We start from the raw sequence: 19,594 nt of genomic DNA on the forward strand, positions 1-19,594 counted from the left end.
TTTATTTTATTTATTTATTTATTTTGATAAATATGTTTAAATAAAAAAAAAAAGAATAGTAGGGGTGCCTGGGTGGCTCAGGTAAGCGTTCACCTTTGGCTCAGGTCATGATCCTGACCCCACGTCATGATCCTGATCCCTAGGGTTGGCCCTTTTCAGGGTCCCTGCTCAGCTGGGAGCGTGCTTCTTCTCCCTCAGCTCCCCTTCCTCCACTAACATGCCCTCCTGTGCTCTCTCTCTTCTCTCTCTCAAATAAATGAAAAAAAAAAATCTTAAAAAAGACAGTAGAAAGAGAATAGAATTATATCAAGTTGCTAACAGTGGTGTTAAAAAGATGGAGTTTTTGGTCATTTTTTTCTCTACTGAACTTTCTAATTTTTTTGTAATCTAGTTATATAACTTTTTCTATTCTAAAATTAATAACAATTTCAAAATTAGGTTGTAAACTGGATATGGGCTTTTGAGTAAGAGAAGAAAGGAAAATAAGAGAAGAGAGGAATGAAGAAGGCTGATGGGGCTACTGGCAGCAATCTAACCAGAGGAGGTTAGGTATGAGCTCTAGTTAACCATCAACTGAATAACTATATTAGCAGACTGCTCTCCTTGAAAAATATGTTGCTATACTGTGGTTCTTTTTCTCTTTTTCTTCCCAATCCTATATTTTGTACCACAGCATAATATATAAGGCAAAGAGTTAATAGTCAAGTAAGTTTAGTTTCATCCCAATTCTATAAGGTAAATAGACTGTATGTTTTAAAAACATGTCTTTTTTTAAAATAATAAATTTATTTTTATTGGTGTTCAATTTGCCAACATACAGAATAACACCCAGTGCTAACTCCCATCAAGTACCCCCCTCAGTGCCCACCACCCAGTCACCCCCACCCCCCACCCTCCTCCCCTTCCACCACCCCTAGTTCGTTTCCCAGAGTTAGGAGTCTCTCGTGTTCTGTCTCCCTCTCTGATATTTCCTACCCATTTCTTCTCCCTTCCCCTCTATTCCCTTTCACTATTATTTATATTCCCCAAATGAATGAGACCATATAATGTTTGTCCTTCCCCGATTGACTTACTTCACTCAGCATAATACCCTCCAGTTCCATCCACGTTGAAGCAAATGGTGGGTATTTGTCATTTCTAATGGCTGAGTAATATTCCATTGTATACATAAACCACATCTTCTTTATCCATTCATCTTTCGATGGACACCGAGGCTCCTTCCACAGTTTGGCTATTGTAGACATTGCTGCTAGAAACATCGGGGTGCAGGTGTCCCGGCATTTCACTGCATCTGTATCTTTGGGGTAAATCCCCAGCAGTGCAATTGCTGGGTCGTAGGGCAGATCTATTTTTAACTCTTTGGGGAACCTCCACACAGTTTTCCAGAGTGGCTGCACCATTTCACATTCCCACCAACAGTGTAAAAGGGTTCCTTTTTCTCCGCATCCTCTCCAACATTTGTTGTTTCCTGCCTTGTTAATTTTCCCCATTCTCACTGTTGTGAGGTGGTATCTCATTGTGGTTTTGATTTGTATTTCCCTGGTGGCCAGTGATGCAGAGCATTTTCTCATGTGCTTATTGGCCATGTCTATGTCTTCCTCTGTGAGATTTCTGTTCATATCTTTTGCCCATTTCATGATTGGATTGTTAATAAGGCACTTTACACTGTTACTGTCTGACACTAGAATTAACCATGTTTTCCAGATGGAAGGGAACCCTAAACCTGATGACTAATGCTTTTGTTGGCATCTATAATGGAAGAAATAATTTGATCCCCAGATGTGTATTTCTCCTTCATGCACCTTGCCAGTTATCTGCCAGGGTGGAGAGATACAAATCCTTCTAAATTATTTCAGTGCTGTCATTTAAAAGCAGGTTAAATAAATATTGGGACTCAGTAAGCTATTCTGTGCCCATATCTCTCCTTTATTTATACAGTAGCCTCCCTTCCTTATCCCTGGGGGATATGTTCCAAGCCCTACACAGACTGTGTTTTTTTCCTACACATATATACCTATGCTACAGTTTAATTTATAAATTAGGCCCAGTAAGAGATAAATAACAATAATAATAAAATATAACAATTACAACAATGTACTGTAATAAAAGTTATGGAAATGTGGTCTCTCTCTTTCAAAGTATCTATATTCACCCTTCTCTTTGTGGTGATGTGAGACAATAAAATGCCTATGTGATGAAATGAAATGAGGTGAATGACGTAGGCACTGTGATGGAGTGTTAAGCTACTACTGATCTTCTGACAATAAGTCAGAAGGAGGATCATCTGCTTCCAGATAGTTGCTTCCATGGTTGACCATAGTAACTGAAACCAGGAAAAGTGACACCATGAATAAGGGAGGCACTAAATACATTGCTAGTAGAGCTTTCACAAAATATATCCTTCAGCTGAAAGTGGGATGACACAGGCTCCATAATACTGACTACAGGGAATAGAGTGGGAAAGAATTACAAAACACTCCCTTCACAGAGGATATGATATTTTAGATGAGCTGATATCTTTGGACAGTTCTCAACACTTACTACCAGAATATACTACTCACTGACACACTGTACTAGGCATATCCCCTTCATTTCCTTCTTTCACACTTAGAAGCCCTTCTTTATCTCCTGTTAAAATTCTTCAAGGACTATCTCAACTGACATTTCCTTCATGGGGCAAATGTCTTTCCTATTTTTCTATCTGGTATTGAGCTTTTTTGGTAGCATTTCATAAAATCATAAGATTTTGGAATTAGAGGGGATCTTAAGATCATTTAACTTTCTCTCTGAATCCAGAGAGAAGTGACTTTTTTCCCAATGTGTTGATGAGTTAGGAGAAGGCAATTTCAAGTTTGCCATAGAGTAGCCCAGTCATACACTCCCAGGTATCACTAAGATCTGTAAAGGTCTATCTGCTCTACGAGCTATGCTCTTTGAGGAGAGAGACCAAGTCTTGTTCATTTCCAATTTACACAGGAAGAAGGTACATAGTGAGGGGGTAAATGCCTGCCCAGTTGATTTAGTTAGAAAAGGTACTAGTCCAAGGGAAATCATGGGTCTGATCAGTTGCCAAGAGTGTCACTCTTGCCAAAAGATGCCAAAACAAAAGCTGTGTCTGCAATTTGCTGTCATCCTAAGTTCTGTACAACCTGAAGTAGATGGGAATTGTGATATTCAAAAGATGCATTAGGAAGAGATATTCCATGACATGGAGCAACTCTGTTGTACTGAAAATGGGGCAAGTGGGCAGCCCTGGTGGCTCAGCGGTTTAGCGCCTGCCTTCAGCCCAGGGCGTGATCCTGGAGACCTGGGATTGAATCCCACATCGGGCTCCCTGCATGGAGCCTGCTTCTCCCTCTCCCTGTGTCTCTCATGAATAAATAAATAAAATCTTAAAAAAAGAAAAAAAAAAAAAAAAGAAAACAGGGCAAGCTCTTCTAACCCCAAAGTCAAATGGGTGAGGTGTACTACTTTCTCTAGCTGGATTACCACTAATAGTGCAATAAAAATAAGCTTTCAATACTGCTTTTCCTTTAAAATCCACACCCCCACACAATCTTTTTTAAATGTGCAAGTGTATTCCCATTAGAAAATCAGAATGCTATGTGAAAAAATTGACAAAACTTTCAGGAATGTTCTTAAACTTTAGCCAATTTCTCTACCAAGGATGCCTTTTATCTAAAGGACATAAGCACTGAAGAGGCCAGAACTATGGATATAGTAGGAAGTTGAGAGATAAGAGTTTTAGCTTTTAGTTTGCCACTATTCCATCTATTCGTCCATCCATTCTTCCATTTTTTCCTTCAACAGACATTTATTGAGTACCTACCATATGCCAGGCACTTTGCTGTGCAGAGTAGTGAATCAGGCAGACCTGGAAATTACATTCCAGAGAGGAAGACAGACAAAGAAAACAAATAAAGAAGACAAGTACAGATTGTAATAAATGCCCTAAGAATATAAACAGGATGAGAGAGATTAATGGGTTGGGAGGCAACAGCAGGAACTACTTTAGTCTGACCAGCTAGAAATCATACATCTACTTATGTAATAAGCAAATCACTGAACTTTTCTGGTTCTCAGATCTCCAACATGAAAATATAAGGTTGAACTGGATGACATCAGGGTGGAAAGAGCCCTGGACTTGAAGCAAGAAAATACCAGCTTGGGGCACCTGGGTGGCTCAGTTGTTTAAGCATCTGCCTTAGGTTCAGGTCATGATCCCAGGGTTCTGGGATCCAGCCCTGCATTGGGCTTCATGCTCAGTAGGGAGTCTGGTCTTCCCCCTGCTCATGTTCTCTCTCTCTCTCTCAAATAAATAAATAAAATCTTTAAAAAAAACCCCAAAACACCAGCTGGAGCTCTGGCCTTGTTTGTAACACCATACATGCACTATGTCTCTGATGAAAGACACAGTGCAATGCTCAACATTACTCAGCATCAGGGAAATACAAATCAAATCCACAATGAAATACCACCTCACACCAGTCAGAATGGCTAATTAACAAGTCAGGAAACAACAAATGTTGGTAATGATGCAAAGAAAGAGGTACTCTTTCACACTGCTGGTGGAAATGCAAGCTGGTGCAGCCACTCTGAAACAGTACGGAGGTTCCTCAAAAAGTCGAAAATGGAGCCAACCTATGACCCAGCAATTGCAATAATGAGTATTTACCCCAAAGATAGAAATGTAGTGATCTGAAGGGGCACATGCACCCCAATGTTAATAGCAGCAAAGTCCACAGTAGCCAAACTATGGAAAGAGCCTCGATGTCCATCACCAGATGAATGGTTAAGAAGATAGGGTGTGTGTGTGTGTATATATGTATGTGTATGTGTATATACACACACACACAATGCACTACTACTCAGCCATCAAAAAAAAAAAAAAGAAATCTTGTCATTTGCAATGACATTGATGGAACTAGAGGATATCATGCTAAGTGAAATAAGTTAATCAGAGAAAGACAATTTTCATATGATCTCACTCATTTTATTTAAGAAATAAAACAGGATCATAGGGGAAGAGAGGAAAAAGTAAAAGAGGAAATAAGAGAGGGAGACAAATGATAAGAGACTCTTAATCATAGGAAACAAACTGAGGGTCGCTGGAGGGGAGGGGGGATGGGGTAACTAGGTGATGGGTATTAAGGAGGGCACATGATGTAATGAGCATTAGGTATTACATAAGACTGATGAATTGCTGATGTCTACCTCTGAAACCAATAGTACATTTTATGTTAATTGAGTTTAAATAAAATTTAAAAAATGTTTTGGAAAAAAAAAAGATATAGTGAGCAGAGTATGAAAGCCCTTGTGAATCAAACAGGTTAGGTCGCAGACTAAAAGTGTTCCTTTCCCTCCTTTAAGACTGTTTATGACTTTCTGGATATTAGTTTTCATTTGTACTATGGAATGGAAGACCTCTGAGCACTTCAGAAACACTAGATTAAAATTTTTATTCTGCTACTTCCAGGCAAGAAGCATATCTACTTCATGAATGGGATAAGGAGTTTGGTAAAGTGGCACTAATAAATCTACTAGTGATAGTACATTCTTTACTGCACATTAAAAAAAAAAAGGCACGACTTTTTTCCTCTTGCTGTACCAAGTTTAACTCAGTGATAGGCTAAAGAGAAGAAACCAAACTGCTAGCAAAACCATTATTTTTTCTTTTAAATTTTGGCTATTTTCAGGTTTGGCTACACAAAGAATGGCATTCTTCAATGAAAGTCTGCTTATCATAGCCAAGAAAAGAAACCCTACCGAGTGTAAAGTGTCATTATTGGTCACTGCAGGAAGGCGAGCCCATCGTTCATTTTCCAGTTCTTCCATTACTTGATTCATTGCACTCTTTAGCCACGTATCCACAGAAACACCAATCTGCTTCAACAGGTCCAGTCGGGCTTCAGCTTTCAACTTAATTATCTAACAAAAGAACAAAATGGTCAGAAATCAAGGCTATTTTCCCCTTCGGATCAATGTGTTTATTTCTGATTTATTAATTAGAATAGTCTTGGTATTCACTAGCAATGCTACCTTGGCATACATATTAATTTTTCACTTGGATAGAGGAGAAGAAACACAAAAATGGAAATGAGGGCAAATGGCACACTTGCATTTGGAGAAGATACATCAAACATAACTTATGAACAGGAAGATACACCAAAGTCTGAATTCTTTTCCCTTTAATAAGGCTATGCATCAGAACATCCTAAAATCTAACATGTTTGACAGCCTTCTAACCCATCTCTTGGACTTACAAGTTCACAAATGATCTCATCATATCACTCCTCTAGTAAAAGGAGAACTTTTTTTTTTTTCCATGACTCCTGACTGAACTAGTTGGTAAAGGTTTGAATTAAATTATGATGTAGCAAAAAAAAAAAAAAAAAAATTATGATGTAGCTGTCAGAAATAGTAAGAGACAGAAAATTAAAAGTTCCTAGTCTCCAAATTCAAGAAATGGAAAGACTACTTGTCCTCTGGCTCTCCTTCTAAGCCATAAGCAAGTAACCATAGAACCAGTCTAAACCTGTCTCAATCAAACAGCGACTGCTTTGCTCCAACAGCAGAGCCTCTGCAAATGCAGCCAGTCAGTGACAACCTCGCTCCAGTAATCAATCATCAGAGTAGTCAAGCTTCCACTCTTGCTTCCCACAGTCCACCAATCTGTATATACACAGCCACAATTGAGCCAATCTTAAGACATTTTTAGTTTTGAATATCTGCCAACCCCTGAAATCCACACTTCTCAAAACCCTATATATCAGTTCTATTTGTTTAGAGAAACTATATAAATACCATACTCTTTTGCTTAGCAAGTAGTAAATTCAGCTTCATTGTTCCATGTAATAGAGAGGTGGTCTCTTCCTTCAACATTTGAAGGTTCCAATGAGAAAATTTTGATTATTTGATAATTTCAACCCTCACTTCAAAGCCTTCTGTGGGACTTTTGGACAAACAAGTATGCTCACTGATCCCTTCTAGTATGCAATTCTGATCACTCTCTGGATTCTCAACTGTGGGAGTTAGTATTATTATTATTTTTAAAATATTTTATTTATTTATTCATGAGAGACACAGGCAGAGGGAGAAGCGGGCTCCCTGCAGGGAGCCCTACGTGGGACTCGATCTTGGGACTCTGGGATCACGCCCTGAGCCACAGGCAGATGCCCAACCGCTGAGCCACCCAGGTGTCCCGGGAGTTTGTATTAAAATTGATCTAAGCTCTGCAGGCAGCTAGTTGGCTCCATTGGTAGAGCATGCGACTTTTTTTTTTTTTAAGATCTTATTTATTTATTCATGATAGACATAGAGAGAGAGTCAGAGACACAGGCAGAGGGAGAAGCAGGCTCCATGCTGGGAGCCCGACGTGGGACTCGATCCCGGGACTCCAGGATCGTGCCCTGGGCCAAAGGCAGGCGCTAAACTGCGGAGCCACCCAGGGATCCCCAGAGCATGTGACTCTTTATCTCAGGGTTGTGAGTTCAAGCCTATGTTGGGCATGGAGCTTACTTAGAAAAAAGAGTGACCTGAGCTCTGACTTGTTTCACTTGAGCTCACATTGCTGAATTTATTTTGTATTCCTAAGCTTTTTAAGCATACAGATTTTTGAAAATTGAGATAAAACTGGGGTGCCCTGGGTGGCTTAGTTGGTTAAGCATCTGACTCTGGATTTCCATTCAGGTCATGATCTCAGGGTTGTGAGACTGAGCCCCACATTGGGCTCTATGCTCAGTGGGGAGTCTGCTTGAAATTTTCTCCCTCTCCCTATGTCCCTCCCCCTGCTCAATCTCTAACTAAATATGTTTAAAAATGCGATAAAATTCATATTACATAAACCTTGCCACCTTAATCATTTTAAAGTATACAATTCAGTGGTTTTGGATATCTACAGATTTTATATAAAGTAGTTAAGAGTTTTTGGCTTGGAGGTACACCATTTGGTAAACAGCCTTGCAAAACTCTGTTTATTCTTCTAATAATTATTTTGGTAATAGCTTTACTGAGATAAAGCTTACATATACCATAAAATTCACCCACTTAAAGTGGATAGTTCAATGATTTACAATATATTCACTGATATATTGTGCTACTATCACTACAATCAATTTTATTTAAATTTTTAAAAAGATTTTTATTTATTTATTCATGAGAGACACAGGGAGAGGGAGAGAAGCAGAGACACAGGCAAAGGGAGAAGCAGGCTCCATGCAGGGAGCCCGATGTGGGATTTGATCCCAGGACTCCAGGATCATGCCCTGGGCCAAAGGCAGGTGCTAAACCACTGAGCCACCTAGGGATCCCTACAATCAATTTTAGAACATTTTAATCCCCTCCAAAAGAAACCCCATATCCTTTAACTCTTGCTCTCTTACTCCTTATTCCAATTACTGTTTTACTTTCTCTATATATAGATTTATCTATTCTGAACATTTAATATAAATAGAACCATATAATATGTGGTCTTCTGTGTCTGGCTTCTTTCACTTAGCATGTTTTCAAGGTTCATCCATGGCGTGACATGTATCAGTACTTTATTCCTTTTTATGGCCAAGTAACATCCTATTATATGGATCTACTACACCTTATTTATCCATTTTCAGCTGATAGACACTTGGGTTATTTCAATTTTTTGCCTAATATGAATAACATTCCTTTAAATATTAGTGTGTAAGTTTTTGTGTAAACATGCTTTCATTTTCTTGGGTATATACCTATGACTGAAACTGCTTGGTCATAAAAATAATGCTATTTTTAACCATTTGGGAAAATGCCAGACTGTTTGCCAAAGCAGCTGTCTCATTTGACAATCGCACCAGCAAGGTATGAGGGTTAACATTTCTCCACATCCTGAAAAATACTTAATGTCTGCCTTTTTGATTCTAGCCATCCTGGTGGGTGTGAAGTAGTATCTCATTATATAGTATTGACTTGTATTTCCTTGATGACTAATGATGTGAAGCATCTTTTCATGTATTTATTGGTTATCTGTGTATCTTCTAGAAGGAATGTTTGCCTATTCAGATCCTTTGCTCATTTTTAAAATGGATTGTTTTTTTACTTGTCCTTTTTATTTTGTCTTTGTCTTTATTTTAAGAGTTTTTCTGTATTCTAGATAAAAGTCTCTCATCAGATATATGATTTGCAGGTATTTTTTCCCATCCTATGGGTTGTCTTTCACTTTCTTTGTAGTATCTTTTGAAGCAAGGAGTTTTTAATTTAGACAAAATCCAATTTATCTCTTTTTTTCCTCTCTTGTTGGTTGGGCTTTTTGTTTCATATCTAAGAAATTCATCCAAGGGTCACAAAGATTTATCCCTATGGTTCTTTGTGAGTGCTTTATAGCTTTACCTCATTACACTTAGGAATTTGATGATTTTAAGTTAAATATGGTATGAGGTAGGTATTCAACTTCATTCTTTCACAAGGAAATATCCAGTTGTCTCTGCACCATTCTAGTATGCATTTTAAAATGATATAAGTATTAAAATGTTTTAGAAAAGAAGAATGAACCAACAAACTCCTTCTTGGAAATCATAAATGTAAGTGACTTAACTGCAGAAGCAGAGAAACAAACAAAAACGGGAGAAAAGAGGGAGAGCATGAGTGAGATGGAGGGGGAGAAATATCGATTCTATTTTTAAAATACCAAGTAATTTTGTTTTCATAAGATTTATTTTTGTCAGTACTTTATCAAACAACTGATGAACATGGCATTTGCAAACTTAGATTTTTAGACTGCAGCTCCAGAATAATCATAGCTATCTTTCCTTCAGGGTTCCAACTGTTTATATTTTATCAACTATTTAAAAGAAGGATTTCCTAGGGTTTTCAAATGAATTTTGATGATTTGCCAGTTAATTAAAATTTGCAGAGCATAGGTCTCTGTAACTCTACATCCCAGATACTACCTGATTAAGTCATTTTAGAATTTGTAAAGAGATAATGTTTTGAAGGCCAGACCTTTTAGAATACATAATCCTGGTGTATTAACAGCATTAGTTAGTTGATCTTAATATAAAACTTAAACATAAGTATATCTAAATATCAAACCACAGTTGAGTTTATGAAATTTTTCGACAGTTATAAAGTCTGTAAATCCAATCTGGGCGTTAATTTATCTTCAAAATATCATTTCTCTTAGGATAAGGGCTGTGTCTGTTGCAATCCTACTATTTAGGACAGTGCTTGGCATATGCAGGAAATGAATAAAAGTAGATGATAGTATTTGCCACCCTAAATTACCTTTGGTATCTTAAAAAAAACCCACTCCAAACAACTTTTATCAGATGTACTAGGAACTATATGATTATACTATTTCATTTAATTCACACAACAATTCTGGGGATAGGGATGCCTGGGTGGCTCAGTGGTTGAGCGTCTGCCTTTGGCTCAGGGAGTGATCCTGGAGTCCCAGGATCGAGTCCTGTATTGGGCTCCCTGCATGGAGTCTGCTTCTCCCTCTGTGTGTGTGATTCTGCCTCTCTCTCTCTCTCTCTCTCTCATGAATAAATAAATAAAATCTTTAAAAAAAATAAACAATTCTGGGGATAGATATCATAACATAAACTCAATTTTACAGATGAGAGAAATGATTTAACCAAGGTCTTATCAATTTTGGTAATTTATTATTGCCAAGGAATCATGCCTTCTGGTATCCATGCAGTCCTGTCACACACTGATTCTGGGCTTATCCATGTGATCTGTTTTGAGGGACCATAGGCAAATTTGATGCCAGCAGAGATTTGATAAGTGCATTTAAATTTGAGGTCTCTCCACTATGTAAGGAAGCCTAGTTTAGCATATGTGAGCATGAAAGACCATTTGGAAAAAAGGCCCAGCTCTCCAAGTAGACCCTCTGGGTGAATGTAGCTCCTTGAGTAAACTCAGGAAAAACCTGCAAAAGAAACGCACAGTCAACACCCAGAATGGTGAGAGATAATAAATCATTTTTCTCATAAAGTTGGGTGTGTGTGTTTTAAGTTAGGAACAGATTATTTTGTTTAAATAATTTAATTTCCAAATACCTGGAGAATTTTCAGGTATCTGTTACTGATTTTCAATTTAATTCTGATGAGTCAGAGAATATACTCTGAGTGGTAACAATACTTTCAAACTAATTGACACTGGTTTATGGTCTAGTATATGGTCTTGCTGAACATTCCATGTATACATTAAAAGAACAAGTACTCTACTCTTATGGGGTGGAGTGTTCTATAAATGCCAATTAGGTAATGTTGGTTGACAGTGTTATTCAAGTCTTCTGTATCCTTGCTCATTTTACAGCTTCTTGTTCAAATTCCTGAAAGGAATGTTGAAGTCTCTGACTACCACTGTAGCTTGGTCTATTTCTTCTTTCAGTTCTGTCAGTTTTTGCTTCATGTATTTAGTAGCTCTATTATTAGCTACCTATACTATACATCCAGAATTGTTGTGTCCTCTTGATGGAGAAGATAATGATGACCTTATTTTTAATCATTATAAATTATCCCTTTTAGTATTTCTCATCCTGTAAGTCTATTTTGTCTGATATTATTATAACCACTCCAATATTTTAATGGTTAGTGTTACTCCCCTGTGGTGAGCAACAGCTAAAATTTCAGCTCAGTTATTTTGCCTTCTGGCTCCTGTTTCCCGTCAAGCTCCTAGGAGTTTCTGCCTCACCAGTGCATGCAGGTTTGGCTGAGGATCTGAACGATTATTTATATATACGCAAACTTGAGGGCTCCCTGACATCTGTCCTCAAGCCTGTAAGACCAAGATTCTTTGCTCAAATTATAGTCATGCAGCTCCTTGCAAAAAGGTGTTTAATGTAAATATCACCAAGTATAGTCCCATTCTTTTCTCTATTCCTTTCTAGTTTTTACATGGCTTGGATATCTTCTAGTTCTATTAAATAGTTATTTTAAATATTTTTACCCCAGGTTAGTAACTTATCTAAAGGTGGATTAGTGGGGATCCCTGGGTGGCTCGCCTGCTTCTCCCTTTGCCTGTCTCTCTCTCTCTCTCTCTATCATAAAATAAAAATAAATCTTAAAAAAAATAAAGGTGGATTAGTCTAATATGACTAGTTCCTTATTACCAGAAGCAGAAACCCTTGTAGAAATAGTTTACATTCAAAATGAACTGCAAATAAATCTTAGATTTTGCTCAATAGTTTATCATTAATAATATTTCCACTGTAATGCTGAAACTTTAATATACTGCAGGATAAAGCAAAATAAAATACTATGATAGTATTATTAGGAACCAACATTTTCCATATAAGAAAAAAGATAAATATAGAATCAAAGAAGTTGAACAAAATCCTTCTAATTTTAAATTTTAATTGGAAATATCAACATGAAGTCATAATTTAAAAAAAAGTAATTCCTAGCTTCAAAAACAAAGAAAGGGCCAAGACATAAATGACATCCATTACAATAAGCACCTTCATATCCTAGACCTTGGTGTCTAAATACTATTCTCTATTAAAAGAAATCAAAGTTCCTTGGAGAAATGGCTAATTCTAAGTCTGGGCAGGGAAAATATAAAGTGAGTCTATGACTGCAGGCTTGTGTGAGAAAGCAAGAAATTGTTCAAAGGCTAATGGGAATAATGTCAAAAGGACATGGAAGCCTAGATGGATTCTCATTGGCCAAATTTACACAATATGGGGCTTAAAAGAGGCCAACTGTAATTTAAAATACATTAAATGAATAAAAATCCACAATAAATTCAGAATATATAAGGTGGGAGTCCTTGATGAGAAGCAAAGGGTAGGGACTTGGGGAAAATACATCTACCACAGAGCTGTGAACTGAAAAATTCCCAGAGCTGAAAGATGTTACAGTTCTATCCAGACAGAGTTGAGAAACCTTGTTGGATACTCATGGCATAACAAAAAACTATAGAAAGGAAATGTATAAGTAATAGGGCTAAATTTGCCCTCTTGCAAAGGCTATTCTAAACCAACCCAAACAAAGCTTAAAAACAACCCTCCCAAGGATCAAACTGATCTGCAACTGAACTGGCTGTTCAGCTCAGTTTTGTTCAAAATAAAACTCAGTAATTTTTAAAAGATGAAAGGAGAATCCAGGCATTCAGTAACCAAACACTCACAATTTCTACTAGGTATTTGAAAAGCAGAAAAATCTGAGCCATAACTAAAGGAAAAAACTGGTCAATAAGAAAGAGAAACAGAAATCACAGATATGGGGATGCCTGGATGGCTCAGTGGTTGAGCATCTGTCTTCCACTCAGGATGTGATCCTGGAGTTCTGGGATTGAGTCCTACATCAGGCTCCTGCAGGGAGCCTGCTTGCTTCTGCCTCTCTATGTGTCTCATGGATAAATAAATAAATCTTAAAAAAAAAAAGATCACGGATATGATGGCATGAGCAGACAAGCAAAGTCATTATTAAAAATACACTTAAGGATTTCAAGGAAAACATGAAGATAAACAGATGTGAATTGAGAATATAAAGAACTGAAAAGAACTTATAGAGCTGAAACTGTAATATCTGAAATCAGTCACAAGATGGCCTACAGTAGATTATACACAACAGAAGAAAGGATCAGTGAGCTTGAATACATAGTAGCTCATTGAACTGAACTAAAGAAAAAAATTAAGGTTGGATAAAAATGTGAGCGGTGATCTTTCTATGTGATATATAGGACAGTATCAAGTAATCTTTTCTTTTTAAAGATTTTTATTTATTTATTCATGAGAGACACAGAAAGAGAGGCAGAGACATAGGCAGAGGGAGAAGCAGGCTCTGTGTGGGGAGCCTGATGTGGGACTCAATCCCAGGACCCCAGGATCATGACCTAAGCCAAAGGCAGATAACTCAACCACTGAGCCACCCAAGTATCCCAATATCAAGTAATCTAATGTTCATGTTGTTGAAGCTCAACTAACCTATATGACAGAAATATCTGATACCTTGATTGTGGTGGTGAATACTTAGGGAGATGCATTTGTCCAAGCTCACCAAACTGTTCACTTGAAATAGTTATATTTTATTGTATGTATGTTATACCTTGATAGAACTGATTTTTAAAATTCTGTGACATTATAATGATACTTAACTAAGAGAAAACTACCCATTTGCCACTATTGGAGGTGACTAGTACTTGCTAGCTGCAAGTACAAAAAAAGGAACTTTAATAGTTGAAAGATCTGATAGCACCACCTAATTAAGTGACTACTATCATTAATAGACAATTTGATAAAAACATTCTGTAATGAAAAACATAGTATCATCTATAAAGTATTCTTGCCTAAAACACTTATTCTAATCAAGAATCTAGATTTAACTTCCATTTTACAGAATAGAACATATGAAACCAATATTGCAAAATATTAATTGTTTGAATTTAGCATATCAAGAAATATGTATTTACTCTCCATCCTTATATATGGTTGAAAATTTTCACAATAAAAATGAAAGAAAGTGAGAGGTCAAAAGGTCTGCTGTCATACTGTTACATGAGTACAGTGAAAACTCACAGTAACAGGCCCAGATGTAATATAAATTTGGATATAAAATGATAAGAAATTGTTTTTATTGCAGGTTCATCCTTAGCATTTCCTTAATATTGAGGTGATGAGGCCTCATATTTTACGCAACTGAAATTTTTAGGTTCCTCCTATGGCATGCTGGGAAGGGTATTTAATTACCATTTTTGAGTCACTGAGGTACATGATGACATAATTTTGGATTCCTGATGTACAACAGAATATTATAGGATGATAATTTAAAAGAAAATGGTATCTATGATAATGTGCTTATATAAATAAAAATTGATTTTTTTGTTTTGTTAATTCACTGTTAGTGTGCTTTGGCTTTCAAATATTCATTCAATTCAGATTAAAATATATAGTTAATACCTTAGAGAAAGAATCATATAGTCTATGCAGACCTATACCAAACGTGAGTTACTAAAAATTTCTGGGTATATTTGACTTCTTAAATTAACTTTCTCCTCTTTGTATCTCCTCATTGTCACAAAAAGAGAACTGCCCTCAACCCAAATAAAAGGAAAAATTTAAACATGCAAAAAATAATTGTGTTCTGGAACAACATAAGTCAGGTACAGTTCCAAAAAGATGGTATTTAAAATTCTTGGTTTCTTGGCAAGTCATTTTTAAAATAGGAATGGTAAGTCAGATGAAGAATGTGTGTCTTTTGTGACAAAAGGCATTTCAAAAAATTCAAATACCTAAATACCAGGTTAAGAATATTGTTATCAAAGTTAACTTAAGTAGCTATTATTTTGTTTCAATTCTGGAATTTGTTAGGGGCTGCAAACATTACCACATCTAATATAAAGATTTTTGTGACAATTACAGAGATCATAACAATCTAACAATAGTTTGTTCATCACTGTATGTCTAGTATATCCATCAGTATCTGGCACATGGCAGGTATTCATTAAGTATCTGTTAAACTAATCAATTGGTGAATTTGTGGCACTTTAACCAGCCAATTATTAATTAATCACTTTATAAACCCTATTCTTTGGAAAAGCACAGGTAATTTATATTTTTGATTTCTTACGTTTGGAAAATATTTATTACTGAGCACTACAAAGGTTTTTATTCTAACTAGCAATACTGAATGGAAACATAATACAGAAAGGACTGGATAAAGCAGATTAACCAACAAGGAATATTCATGTTGGTAGGAGTTAAAAACCAAACATGAGGGCAGCCCGGGTGGCTCAGCAGTTTAGGTCTGCCTTCAGCCCAGGGTGTGATCCTGGAGACCCAGGATTGAGTCCCATGTCGGGCTCCCTGCATGGAGCCTGTTTCTCCCTCTGCCTGTGTCTCTGCCTCTCTCTGTGTGTCTCTCATGAATAAATAAAATCTTAAAAAAAAAAAAAACCATGAAGGATATAATGGAATTTTAATCAGCTGTCTCCCTTTTGATTAGGTATTTATTAATAAATGATGTAAATAACTATTGAATGGAAAGAGAAAATCCAATGCAAATGATACACAAGCAAAGGAAAAGAAAAAAGGAATCTAGGGGTTTCTGGGTGGCTCAGTCAGTTAAGTGTCTGCCTTCGGCTCAGGTCATAATCCTAGCTAGGTCTATCCAAAAGTCTATGCCATTATGACAATCTGTTAGGTACTACTTCAATACTACACTCACATGTTTGCCCTCTTATTTTAGTTTGGTTATACTTTGTATCTGATAGGTGAAAATCAAGTGAGAGATCATTTTAAGGCAGCAGTAGGATTAACAAGATTTCATAGATATTTAAAGCTGAGATAATGAATGGATCCAGCCCCATGGTTTTTAGCATATTCCATATTTTGGTAAGAAAATTATCTTTGAGAATGTAGACTTAAATACTGGTATTAGGAGAAATGAGACATTCTGTTGTGGGAATCTCACTTCATATTTTTAGCTTTAAGCTAACAAACACAGGGCTGTTTAGCATACTCATGGAAATTACAGATCATTCAGTCTAAATGCAGACTTTATGTGACTGATACTTACTACTGCTACAACTGAGGGGGTTGATAGAATGATGGTACCAGACAGTGACACCATGGAGGGAGTCTGGAAATGGAAAATCCAAGAGAGAACACACCCTTTTCTGAGACTTGTTCTGTTCCACTAAGGCTCTGAAACTGGCTTCATCTCAGTGTACGGAGAAACAAACAGCAGGAAAAACTCTTATACACAAGCCAATGTCTCTTAGACCAGGCAAGAGCCTGCCAACAGTACTTGGCCAGTATACTAGGGTAGTGGTTTAGCTATGACCCTGAATTCAGAGTGGAAAATGGCTATTTATTGTACACCCTGCCCTCTTCACTATGGAGGCTATGGATCATGTGCCAGGAACAAAGGCAAGCTGGGTTTACTGGGGCTTCTCTAGACTAGGCAGATGGCAAGCCTTTCTGGTTCAGATCACTTCTGTGGGGTTGTGCCAAAAACATGCTCATACTCCCTGTTTGCCTAAACTGCCCTTCCCCTGACCACCTGCTTCCCCCCCAATCAACCACTGAAATATTTCCTCAAAACCTCTAGAGTCCTGAGGGAATATATGAAAATCACTGATTAACCTTCAGTTAATACAAGAACTCCTTGTGCAGAGTCCCTGACAGTATCTTGTACACTTACAGTGCTGCACTCTATCCCAGGGGAGCTTATGCTCTCATTGGACAAAAGAATGTTAGAGAGTGTTTCCCAAAGCCAGGCTCAAATCTGCCTCTTTCCTACCTTCTTTCGGTTCAAGTTATGCCTCTTGACATTGCACGACATAAATCTTATGCTATCCCTTTTTCTCTCATTCTAAAATACTCATCTGTCAACACCCAGCTCAAATTCTACCTCTTCTGTGCTACCTGCACTAACAACTTCTCCCACAGTGGTTTCTGTGTCCTCTGGGTTTCTTGAGTATTAAGTATACCTGTATGGACCACTTCTTGGCATTTATATTTTACAGCTTTAGTTACCTTTGGCACTCTCTGTGCCTTCCTAACAGGAGCATACTCTCTTTGAGGTCTGGATAGTCTCAGTCTTTCTAAAATGTCTATTTTCTACATCCCTTCAACATGTTGCATTGGGTAGATAACTATACACACCATGCACAGGTTATCCATGAATTGGTCCTAACCACAATTATTTTGCTTACTTCCTACCACATTTCCTCATAAAAACCCTCTACTTTGAACAAATCCAACTGCCAAATTGTATCCTGTCTTCCTCCTTTGTAAGTAACTTTTTTCTTTCCATCTCAACCTCTCTGCCTGTAGATCAGGGAGTATTACTCTAGGGTGAATGAACTTTTGGACACTGTACACAAAAATGTGTATTTTTTTGTGAGAGAGAGGGTTTCACATTTTTGTACACAATCCTCAAAGGGTCCCATGACCCTTTACCAAAAGATTAAAATCCAGTGTTGTAATGTTTTTTAGCCTGTCTGCTTAACCAAGTCTCTCTTTATAAAAGATCAGCTTATGCTCCTGGACCAGTGAGACTTTCATTATGGGGGAGGATTTTTCAAGGCTCTGAACATACGTATCTATCAATTTTATGCCATTAATTTGACTGAATATGTACTTTATGAAAACTGTAAAATTAATATCTTATTGTGACTTAATTTTTCTCTTATTTAATTTTTCATGATTGTAAACTCTTCAGATAGCAGGTTCAGTGTCTTTTTGTTATGTATACTACCTTGTATAAAGTAGGGTGCTAAAAAATAATACTCTGGACACAGATGAAGATGCTGAATCATCTTCAAATTAATCCATGTATAGAAACTGAATTCTAGAGATATATATCACAGCTGTGATGTTGTTGGAGCTGGGCAAAATGCCAGTTAGCTGTCACCTCACCTCTGCTTTACGAATATTTTCTCTAGCTTCATCTATTTTCTGTTCCAACTCTGCTCGGCTTTGTTCTGACACTGCAACTCCATGACATTCCAGGTCATCTAGAACCTATTAAAGAAAACAGGAAAACAATGATGGTTTTTGCTTCAGTGACTACAGTATTTAGGTAATTTAACAGACTTCAGTGACGAGTGGCCACAATTCCTTTTTTAACCTTTAATTTTTTTCACTTATTTGTTAATTTAAAAAAAAAGACCCCTTGATATAATTATACTCATTCAAAGTTGCAAAAGTACTACAGAAAGTCCCCTCACACTTTCCCTCATAGCAACAACTTATATAACTGTTCTATAATATAAAAACCAGGAAATAGACATTGGCACAATTTACAAACCTTATTTGGATGGCATATTTTGATATGCATACACCTTCAATTTTTAAACATTACATGAATATAGGGGTGCTTGGGTGGCTCAGTTGCTTGAGCATCTGCCTTTGGCTCAGGTCATGATCCTTGGGTCCTGGGATCAATCCCTGTGGGTAGGCTCCCTGATCAGGGGGAGCCATCTTCTCCCTCTCCTTCTGTCCCTCCTCCTGTTTGTGCTCTCATGTGCTCTCTCAAATACATAAATAAAATCTTTTTTAAAATTACATGAATATAAAGTATTGTAAAAGAACTAAAAAATGGCAAAAAGTCTCATATTTGCACATTCCACTATGTGCCCCCTCCATCCACAAGATAATTACTGCCATCAATTTACATGTATTTTTCCAAACTATTTCTTATGTATTTGTGCATACTTGCAGTTCTGCTTAAAAAATAATAAAATGACAGGGCACCTCGGTGGCACAGTTGGCTAAGTAAGCAGTCGACTCTTGGTTTTGGCTCAGGTTGTGATCTCAGGGTTGTGAGACTGAGCTCTGCCTCAGATTCCACTCTCAGCATGGAGTCTGCTTGAGATTCTTTCTCTCTCTCTCTCTGCCCCCTTGCTATCTCTCTCTCTAAAATAAATAAATCTTTAAAAAAAAGCCACTGAGACCTATCATCGCCTCAATGCGTCTAAGAGATCTTTTTATAATTGTACAAATAGAGTGACTTCATTTTCTAATCCACAGATTCATGGTTCAGTTGTATCATTTTTATTTATTCTTATTCTACTGCTATTTTTCAAATTTCCCATTATTATAAATAGTACTGTACAACCTGGTTAATGACTCTTTGAACACATATAGGAATATTTATTTAAGATAAAA

At 37.1% G+C, this 19,594-nt stretch overlaps 1 protein-coding gene across 1 annotated transcript in view; it reads right to left on the reverse strand.

The window, feature by feature from the left end:
- The window catches only part of FCHSD2 (FCH and double SH3 domains 2), a 302,780-nt gene that overhangs the window by 21,564 nt on the left and 261,622 nt on the right, over nt 1–19,594 (reverse strand). The window contains exons 12-13 of the mRNA XM_041730768.1: nt 18,344–18,448; nt 5,767–5,928 (exon numbers count right to left, since the gene is read on the reverse strand). Coding sequence (XP_041586702.1) covers nt 5,767–5,928; nt 18,344–18,448 — 267 coding nt within the window. The remainder of the gene's footprint in view (nt 1–5,766; nt 5,929–18,343; nt 18,449–19,594) is intronic.

Source organism: Vulpes lagopus, chromosome 15 (genome assembly GCF_018345385.1).
Source record: "Vulpes lagopus strain Blue_001 chromosome 15, ASM1834538v1, whole genome shotgun sequence".
Taxonomy (NCBI): domain Eukaryota; kingdom Metazoa; phylum Chordata; class Mammalia; order Carnivora; family Canidae; genus Vulpes; species Vulpes lagopus.